Below are 10,618 nucleotides of genomic sequence, written 5' to 3'. Positions count from 1 at the left end.
ACACACACATAAAGAGAGAGAGAGCTAGATCTCTCTCTCTCTCTCTCTCTCTCTCTCTCTCTCTCTCTCTATATATATATATATATATATATATACAAAATCCGTTACACAGAAATATATATAGCAAAGTTATATATATATATATATTTCTGTGTAACGGATTTTGTTGTGTGTGCAAGATTTTTTTTTTCTCCCTTGGCGGAGGTAAGCGATTGGATTGGAATTCGCTCTTGTCAGATGTGCATCGTTACATAACATTATCCGACATTTCTCCAGACGGCTCACGCTGCGCCCTCGGTAAAATGGCATTTTGTTTCTTGTTAATTTTGTAACCGCTGGCAGTGCGTGTGTGTTTTTGTTTTTGTGTGTTCCCGAGATGCTTTCTTGATAAACGAGAGACACAGTTTGTGCCACGCAACACAACAAGGAAGCGCATCATTTACACAAGCTCGCATCAAGAGGCTGTTTCGACTGAATGTTTGGGGGGGGGGGGTTGTCTTCCCCTAATATGGGTGACTTTCTCTTGTTGCTGGCTCTCTTTGTCCTTTTTCTGCTCAGTGGGGCAGTGCCCCAGGATGCCAAGGATACAATATAAATGACCTCGACTGGCATATACATAACTTTGCTATGTTTGTGAGGGCGCTAATGTTTCAGCCATTTGAATTCTACCTAGCAACAGGTGACCATGACCAAGAAAACAAATCAGAATATTTCTGGCTGCAACGTTTGTTTTCACTAAAGTGTCAACGTTTTGCAGTTCCCTCAGTGTTCGGCCGACCTAAATTGGGTGACTTGCTGTTTGTGTCGACTCTCCCTGTCCTTTTTCTGCTATGTAGGGCAGTGGAGCCCTGTTTCGGAGAACCGTAACACCTCTGCTTAGTGACAGATGATATCATCAGGAAAATGAATTAACAAAGTTTGACATTTTATTTTATTTATTTAATTTTTGATTGATTTATTGAAATTGGGTGACATCCTGTGCCCACCGGATTTCACTTTTTTAGCTTTTTTCTTCCATGACTTTTGCCGGGCAACTGACAACAACAAAAAGGAATTATTTAAAGTGATCCATCTGACAAAAGACCACATTTGTTTCTTTTACATAGTTTTCTTGTTATGTATGCAAAGTTGGGGTGACTTCTTTTTCCTGCCACATTTCCCTGTCCTTTTAGGCTTCAGCGCAGCAACTAATGATCAAGAAATGAACATGAGCAGTTGATCTGTTATCTTGTGCTCAGAGCGCCGCCTTAAAAGTTGCTGACATGACTTTTGTGACTTATTTTTCCTCCTTTTCCACCCCCAACTTGTAAAGCACATTACATGCCCGTTCGAACTAAAAAAGTAAAAGTATTGTTGTTCCACCCCCCCGCGTTATGCATCCCGGCTCGGTTGTTGATTTTGATGGAGGACGACGGCGCAGCAGCTCGTGCAGCAACCCGAGATGATGGCAAGCCAGTTTTCTCCTTGTCCAACTCATCTTTTATTTACACACCTTGCAGCCGAGTCGAAATGCGCCAGCCAAGATGTGCCCCGGTCCATATTCAAACTCAGCCAGTCAAAATGATGCTTCGTTATACATTTGAAAGGGTTTCCTATCAGTGATGATGCATCACGTTTCCCAGTCTAATGTGGAGCAAACAGCAAAGTTATCCCCTCGGGTTGACCAAAGTCTACTTTCTCACTGCTTTCTTCCTGACTTTGATTTGTCGGGCTTTTTGCAAAAAAAAAAAAAAAAAGTGTGGGGGGGACTGAATATAATGAGCCCTGCTACTTTTAAAAACAGTAACACTCACACACAGAAAATTACAGATGGTGAGTCACACTGTTTAGCCACACGTCTCGATGAGCCTGGCGCGAGATAGTATTGACATTTAAAGGGGCACACACGCACTGGGACTGTACAGAGCCATTCCTCAAGAAATGTTTGTGGATAAAAACACACTTGAGGCAAGCGGTTGTCTACCTTTCACGAAATTTCTTAGTGGATAATGAATGGATCTTACCGTCTCAAGACACGCTCGAAATTCAACAGGACGTCTGCCATAATTGTTCTGGAGCAACACCTGGGGGGGAAAAAAAAAAACAGCACTGTATGAATGCATACTGCATTTGTGTGGAAATGATGTTTGATTGTTTTTTTTCTCCCGCAGCTTGTTATGCTCATTTACTTCAGATTTACAGCGTTAAAAACAATAGCACACACAAAAGAAAATTACAGATGGTGAGTCACGCTGTTTAGCGACACACCGTGATGAGCCTGCTGTGAGATATTGAAATTGAAAGGGACACACACACACACACACACACACACACACACACACACACACACACACGCCCTTATGCCCAGACAGGCCTGCCCGAGCACTTTGTTTGAATAATAATAATGATTCTGAACGGACCACAGGGATACTGGTGACTTTTTTTCCACCCGCCCGCTGTGCCGCCGTTATCCCTGAAGCCACTTGAAATTCTCCTCACTAATGTTGAACTTCCGCAAATGACCTTTGCTGACTCGGCCCGCTCCAGCGGCTCGGGGCAAACAGGCGGGTGACCAAGAGCGCGGAAAAAAACATGGAGGAGACGTTCACGGAAAGGTTGCCTCCCAAATATTGGATCCATGTAGTCAAATGCCATTTTGTGTGGATATTTTCTGTGTTTAGAACGGACAAGAATAAGCCTTGATTTCTTCCGCATTGGGGGTAGTTCCCGTTTTACAATAGCAGCAGGACTCGTTAGCGGCGTAGTATTTGGAAAAAGCATTATATACAACAATTATGTAAGAATCAGTGTTTTATAGACACAAAATACTAAAAATGCTAATGTGAGCAGCGGTAAGGGTAGTTAGCAGCATTGTATGTAACTCGCATCACCTACCGCAGGTAGTCGAGGGAAGCTAAATAAGATAAACAAGCTAAATTTCTGACACGTAGCATACTAACTGAGGGATTATAAGAAAAGATGGAGAAACCATGCTAAATGCGATGCTAAGCCAACATTCACACGGCTAGCTAGTAACCGGAATCTAAATGTACGTCAAGAGAAGTGGCCAAGAAGGTATAGTGAGCGGCGTTGTGTTGACACGACATAGATCCGGACGGTCTTTTTTCCAAGGATCGATTTCCGATTTTGACCATTTCTATTGTCAAAGTACTAGCGCCGCCATTGTTTCAAAGTATGTTCAATTTCGACTTCCTGTTTTGCGACTCTCAGCCAAAGCTAGTGTCGACTGTCTTATGTTGAAAAAAAAAAAAAAAAGACTTCTGTCATACATTCGAGTCACTAATCAATGCTGACGGTTGCTACGTTAGCTTCCTGCGCTCACCACTGCCAGTTGGTGGTACAGTACAGGCCCTCCATAGACCCCGCAAGCTACCGCAGTCTTTATCCCTCCTGGGGGAATCCTGGATTTAGCCCTCCTCATGATGTTCCCTTGACCGAGTCCCCCTGAGGAACGCCAACTTCTCCGACTTACACGTCCCACACTAAGTCGCTAAAATTTCGGCGAAGAGCAGTCAAGCGTGAGTCGATGAGGCGTGGAAAAATAAAATGGTGCAACTCGGGAGCTACTTATTCTTCTCTGGAGAAGAGACGGACTGTGCTTTTTTTTTTTTTTTCCCCTGTCGAGTTGCTTTAAGCTGCATCTGCTATGACGGCGGCGGCACAAAGGGTCAGGCGATAATGAATTCTCAGGCAGACGATAAGAAAATGCGGCCTTGCTGAGCTAGACCTGAACTGCATCCTTTTGTATTCCGCGTGGGTGGCGGAGCATGAGTCAAACGAATAATTATGTTCGCTGCGTCACGCTTTTTTTTTTTTTCCATGTATTTCAATGACTTGGTGTTGCTTTATGTTTTTTTGTTGTGTTTTGTTTTTTGGGGGGCTTCTTGAGAGCCTTAACATGCTGGGGAAGTCACCAATTTTCGTGGTGATTCGAGGTTTCTCAATTACGACCTACCGTGAAAGTTACTCTGTTGTAGCAAACCGTGGAAAGTTAATCAAAGTTAGCCCCCAATGGCAGTTTCACCGATAAGCAATCATAACAGGACAAAAAAAAAAAAAAGGCTCAGAAACCCGTGCCCGGCATTGAACGGGAAGTCGACATAAGAAAATAATAATTATTGACACCCCCCCACTCCCACTTTTAGGTTTATTGAGTGAAACATCTACTGTATAAAAAAATACTGTAGCTTTTCTGCACCAAACTCCTTGAAGGGGTAAATCATGAAAAGTAGCCTGATATTAAACAGATCAAAGGAAAACCAAAATCACGATCTCGAAAATCTCTTCTGGCAGCCACTGTCAGTGCTTTCAACTGACACGACGTCAACTTTCTGCCCGTCCTCCAGGGGCCGACGTGCCACGCCGGCGCTTCCATTACGTCGAGTGACAGTTTAGAACCTTATCTTTCCACCCTTCCACCTACCCCCCGGGAAAAAAAAAAAAAAAAAAAAAAAACCTCCAGTGCTCATGTGCGACAAGGGCAAGATAAGCAGGAGTATAGAACACACGATACTAAGGCTGACGCTGACCTGTCACTTATTTTGCGTTATTTTATTTATTTTTTTTCCCCACTGCCAAAAGCTCAAGATGAATCCAGGGGGCTGATATGAGATGAGTGCAAGGCTGTCACATCGAAGTCAAAGTGTTTAAACTCCATTCTCCTCTGTCTCTCTATTTCCTGTCAGGAAGGTGAACTGGCGCAGCTTCGAGGTTACAGTACGTTTTTTTGGCAGCACTTTCTTGTTTCTAATTTAATCTACCGAACAACATTATTAAACCACTAAAATCATATACAGTGGCAGCCATCGAGCAACTTTGATCTTAGCTGGTTACGTCAGGTTTGTAGAGTCACTTCTTACCAGGCAGAACATTTTTGCGCGATTCGGGGGAAAAAAAAATAAAAATAAAGCAAAATTTTGTGGGTCTTTTCTTGATAGACGTGCATACCAAACTTTATGTTAAAGTAAAACGGGCTTTGCGGGCTCCCAACTGATGTCATAGTTTCTCTAGAACTAGCGTGAGTTTTGTAACGCTCGCAAGTGTTCAGTCGCGGCTGAACAAGACCACACGTGCAGTGAGCAACGAGCTGTTCACGCGTGTGTGTGCGCGACCTTCCGTGCGCTCCCTGTAAAACCTTTGCAGGGTAGCGAATGAATATTTTACAATGACCCCAAAAAAATAAAAAATGTCAGCACTAAGACTGTAAGAAGCTGAGACATCTTAAAGGCATGTCAAATATATTCCCATGTGATTTTTGTTTTTTTTTTAAATCTTACTCCTCGTTCAAGGTAAACAATCCCAAAATGAAGAAAGTCAATATTTTTGAAGTTTTGATGTCCATGCCTTGGGCTAATAAAATTTCATCATTGACTCGCTGCCTTCAAATGAATTTTGAAGTGGCGTGCGTGCGCGTGTGCCTCACACATGAGCAGACAGTGATTGGCAGATCTCATTTGCCACTTCATTTTCAAGAGTGAGCGAGCACCTGTCAGCCTGGTGGCGAATTACAGCTGCCGAACGGCATCGGCGGCAGTTCCTGGAAAGAGGGAGTCGGTCACTTCCTGTTCCCGTCTTGGAAGTCTCCTGATTAGTACTCATTTCGCCATTTCTTGGATGATTGCAATTTTGTGGGATTGGTGCTGAGCCAACAGGAAAGGCGGGCCAAATTGACGATTGATCAAAATGAGCCTAGAATGGCTGCTTCAAATCAAATTGGCTGTTAGGGCATTTTTTTTGTTATTTTTTTGTCTATTGCTGGCACACCTGCCTATCGAATTTCCTTTTGCCAAGTGAAACTGGCTGCGGGGGCTGAATTCTTTCAAGGACCACTGGAAATTGCCAACACGAGCCTCAATTTAAAAAGATTTTCTCGCTACTTTTGGGAATGCTTTTTTTTTTTTTTACTTGTGATTTACATGCCTACACATGTTGTTAAATCAAACTGGCTGAATGGGCTGAATTAAAAAAATGATCCCAATAGGGCCGTTACAAACCAAAAAGGTCGACATTTGTGTTTTCGGACATGCCTTGTTGAGACTTTTTTTTTTGTGGGTCTCCTTATGACTGACACGCTGACCAAATTTCATGCAGCAAAATGAAACTGACCTTGAGGACTGAATGTGTAAAGCGACGATACTCGGGTTGGAGTGTTTGCAGGTTCGCTTCCATCAATTTTCATCGCCGCAGAAATTCCCTAATTTCCACGCAGAACGCAAGAGACTAATCGAAGTGTTCTCGATTCTCACAGGAAAGCCGCCGATGGGCCGCCTTGCTGTTTGGTTTCCGGTTCTGGCCGCCCTGTTCGGGTGCGGCTGGGCCGGAGGGCACCGGAGAGACGTGGATGCAGCCGGCATCCCGCCGACTTCTTTGGAAACGCCGTCCACGGTAAATAACAACTCATGAACGTTTTCCGTGCGTAAATCTCGGGCCTTGTTGGATCTTTCTCGCCTTTTAGCTTATTTGTGGCTATTTCCGGCCACGCGCAACGTGCATTCTTTTTCTGTGGTATAAAATATCCATGATTGTTTTTGTTATCGTGCGCAGTACTGAGACGGGAGCTATTGCTCACGACCGTGATTATCTTTAATGCAGAATTTACGGCAGGCCGTTCTATAAACTTGCCGTAATTCTGCGGCGAACACATAAAAGTGAAGGTGAGGCACGAGAACCGACTCGGTTGTCTCCCAAGGATTTCTGACGTCGGGCAATGTTTGTCGTCGGCGCTCGCAGCAAAGCAAAGCAAAGCGGCGTTTTATGAGCGTGAAATGCGACGGGCCCCCTTTTAATCAAAGCGCTTCGACCTATGCAGCACCTTGATTATGCTTAATAACTTGGAGGTTTTACACCGCGTTGATCTGGCGGGAAGGTTTTATGGGAATTGAGAGAGTCCGCGTGACAGCACTGGATGACGCCGGACGGTCTTTCCCCTTTCTCATGGCGGCCGGTCTAATAAAGGAATGAATCGGTGTCGCCGCAGAGCTATTTTTGTCGGTTTTCCACCCATATGTTGGCGCACGACTTTCTTGTTCACGGGGAATGAAGTCAAGATGATCGAGTGTTGCATTTTTGTTTCTGCAGGAGCTGAAAACGGTTCCATCTGCCAAAAAAAAAAAAAAGTGGCTGCAGATTCCTCAAACTTATTGATCTAAATTATAGACCACCATGTTTTTGCGAAATCTTTTTTTTTTTTGTAATTGTTTTAACCATGGCTGAAACTGCCCCCCCCCAAAAAATCTATATTCCGTTAAATGCAACCATGTTTTGGGCCATTTGTTGGTCGTCTACTTTTTTGGTTTGTGTACGATGACGTACAGCAGGGGTGTCAAACTCATTTTTGTCGCGGGCCACATTATAATTACCGTTTCCCTTGGCCAGCCGTGATGACTGAAAATACCTAAAGAAGTCAAGAATAACGTTTTATTCAATTATTGTTTCAGTAACTATAATGTGGGGTTTGGTCACAAGAAAATGCTCACAATATATCACCGATTTATTACAGATGAAAAGTTGAAATGTTGGTCCACATTTTAGCAAGTGTCATGGAAAGTGTCATCTTTGATTTGCCTTCGCGGGCCACTTAAAATGATGTGGCGGGCCACATCTGGCCCCCGGGCCTTGAGTTTGACACCGGTGACATACAGTCTTAGAAGTCCAAAATCTGCAGTTAAAAGTTTGGGGGTTTTGCGTGACCCAACTAAAATTAAAAAAGAAAAAAAAAAAACCTCAAAGATTGTTTGTAAGGTAATCCAACACTTTGGCCCGACTTTTCTGAAAGATGCGATATGTTTCCCTGGGCTATAATTCAATTGAACAGGCCGGCCGTAACCCCGGTTCGGGCTCCTCCTCACACCTCTCGCGCGTTTATTCCGAGCTAACCGTCGAGCCTCGCTTGATGAGCTCTCACCTGGAGCGAAATTGAGGCCAGCCCAGCGTTGCCCTTCGGGCGATTGCCGTGTTAAAATGGCGTGGCAGTGTCGGGTTGGGGAAATGGCAGGAGGAGCGGGCTGCGTTCAAGCGGCCGGTCCAGATGCAACGGTTCTCCTTTTCGGAGGTGTCCGACCTCATCGCTGCTCATTTCGCATCCCGGCTTTTAATTTTCACGCGGTGCAACCAAGTGCACTTTGCACTTGCTTGCGAATGTGACCCGCTATCTACTTAAACACTCACTTACCTCGAATTTGACCACGAGCAGCTAAAGCTTAGCACGGATGATAGAAGTGTTTTTCTTCAAAAAACCCTCAAAAACAAACCAAAAAAAAAAAAAATGTTGCTTGCTATAGCAACTGCGAGTCCTCTCAAGCCAAACTGCAAAACCCAGAACTAGAAACCTATCCACATAAGACCATTCGGAGCACCAAACATGGCTCACCCGCTATAAAAGTCAGTCAACGGACACTTGCTCGTCCGTGTCCAAATTCGGTTGACGCGGTCCACGGAGGAAACGAGAGGAGGAGCCTTCGAGGGGCCCAGCTTGCGACAGGTCCTTCGGAGGACGCAGCCTACAAACCCTGGCTTGATGGGTTCGGCCATCTTGGGAATTGGAGTTGGCCCAATGTTGCGCGGTAGAATCAGCAAAACGCGCAATCATAGCCTGTGCTCTAATTGTCATAATTGGCAGTAAACGTAGATCACGATGAAAGGACCAAAATGGATCATCAGCCCATTTTATTTCTTAGTGGCTCAAGCGTTAAATTGGTTCTTTCACGGATTGCCCGACCACCACTTTTTCCATCGGATCTTCCAACCATCAATCTCTAAAAATGATGGGCAAATGTTATTGGACAGCTTGTGAAAATCCAGAAAGGAAGAAGCATATTTTTGGTGGGTAATTCTCCCGCGCCACGCATTGATCTGTTGATGCTCGTGGAGATATTTGCACTCAACGCCGCTTCTCCTTTGACTCCGTTTGGCTGAGCTCATTAGGAAGCCCGTCGGAGCCCAGACGAATTAGATAAGAGCGGGGCCCTGACGTTTGGAGTAAACGCCATCGGGGGACCCGCGACGGGATGGAGATGGATTCGCTCGGTGAAAATAGTCCATGTTGATTGATTCTCTTTTGGCAAAGTAGTCAGACAGCAGACAGAGAGCCGTTCATTTATCTGCACTTTTTGGAACTCCGGTTTGAAAACGTGAGGAAGGGGGGCGGGGTTTGCCCGTGTGGCCAGCGGTCCAATTAAGAGCGAGCAAAGTGAATCTTGGATGCGGTCATTGTCTTCCTACCTGCCCACCTCCTGGCTCCCTGTCATCCTTTTTTTTCGGGGAGGGGGGGGGGTATTAACCGTCTCTGTAATAACAACCCTGGTGTGTGTGTGTGTGTGTGTGCGTGTGGGTGTGCGTGTGTGTGTGTGTGTGTGTGTGTGTGTGTGTGTGTGTGTGCGCACTCTGTTTGCAGGAGCGGGTCGAGGCGGCCGAGAGCATCGATCAATGTGAGTACACGCGCCGTGTTTGAATCAAACAGCAGCTTTGCACCCGGCAACACGGAGCGCCCCGAATTATTTTGCTTCACCTCATTTGTGGCGCAACATTCACTTTGCCTTTTCATATTGCCGGCTGCGAATACAAAAACAACCTTCATCAACCGGAGCAGATGTTTGGATGAGCTGGAAAAAGTCCATATTTCTCACCTGAAAGTGCTGCAAAGTGAACTCCGGAACTGCTCGTTGGATCGACTTGCTTGTGATCTAGGAGAGAATTTGTAGAGTTTAGCGTTCGGTCAAATGATGTTTGTGGTTCTGCTTCGGTCGACTGATCACCAAAAGTCAGTTTTTGTATCGAGGATTCTGTACAAAAAAATGTGAGACATCGTATGACGTCTCACAAAAATTCTGAACAAAATATTTTTTTCAGAGCCACTTTGCAAAGGCATTTAGTCAGATTTCACACAAACGCTGTCATGACGTATTTTTTTGGTGAGACATATATTGCAAATCATGCAAAACCCTTTTGGATGAAATTCATCGACAATGATATCTTAAGTCACAGGTGTCAAACTCAAGGCCCGGGGGCCAGATCTGTCCCGCCATATCATTTTATGTGGCCCTCCCCCGAAAGAAAATCATGTGTGTCAACTTGCATGATCCTTGCTCAAAAAAAAAAAGTACCGAAATGTCAAATTGTCATGTGTAATAAATGACCTTGAGATTTTGCAATACGTTTTGTTACCCCTGACAAGTAAGAATGCGATAATGAGATTCAACATCAGAACGGCCCTCCGAGGGAAGACGCAACTCAAAAATGAGTTTGACACCCGTGTCTTAAGCCAGGGGCCCCCAACCTTTTTTGCCCCACGGACCGGTTTATGTCAGACAATATTTTCAGGGACCGGCAATTAAGGTGTGGCGGAAATAATACAACAAAATAATTTGGTATGAGCTGCATGAAAACTGTGGCGTTTTCGAAATATAATAATAAACACAAGGAGCGTCTAATCTGGCCGCAACACTCCGATCGCTATAGCAATGTTTAATGCCTTCAAAATACGATACAACGCAAATTCAAAGTGCATGAAAATGACGACTCACCACAGCACCGAGCTTGATTTTCTGCAACCAGACGGTCCCATCTCGGGGTAATAGGAGACAATGACACCTCAAGTGTGTGGTTTATGTCCAGTCTACTT

At 44.7% G+C, this 10,618-nt stretch overlaps 1 protein-coding gene and 1 long non-coding RNA gene across 3 annotated transcripts in view; one reads left to right on the top strand and one right to left on the bottom strand.

Moving 5' to 3' along the window:
• LOC109515685 (uncharacterized) overlaps nt 1-10,618 on the bottom strand; it is a 155,616-nt gene that overhangs the window by 40,318 nt on the left and 104,680 nt on the right. For both annotated transcript variants that reach the window (XR_002168236.1, XR_002168235.1), the window contains exons 4-5: nt 9,624-9,680; nt 2,004-2,063 (exon numbers count right to left, since the gene is read on the bottom strand). This is a non-coding gene — a long non-coding RNA (uncharacterized LOC109515685). The remainder of the gene's footprint in view (nt 1-2,003; nt 2,064-9,623; nt 9,681-10,618) is intronic.
• fstl4 (follistatin-like 4) overlaps nt 1-10,618 on the top strand; it is a 104,618-nt gene that overhangs the window by 12,286 nt on the left and 81,714 nt on the right. Inside the window, exons 2-3 of the mRNA XM_019869651.1 lie at nt 6,248-6,384; nt 9,392-9,425. Of these exons, the coding sequence (XP_019725210.1) occupies nt 6,259-6,384; nt 9,392-9,425 (160 nt within the window). The 5' untranslated portion in view covers nt 6,248-6,258. The remainder of the gene's footprint in view (nt 1-6,247; nt 6,385-9,391; nt 9,426-10,618) is intronic.

This window comes from Hippocampus comes, unplaced genomic scaffold, assembly GCF_001891065.2.
Source record: "Hippocampus comes isolate QL1 unplaced genomic scaffold, H_comes_QL1_v1.1 scaffold109, whole genome shotgun sequence".
NCBI lineage: Eukaryota > Metazoa > Chordata > Actinopteri > Syngnathiformes > Syngnathidae > Hippocampus > Hippocampus comes.
This window is presented reverse-complemented; position numbering and strand designations above follow the sequence as displayed.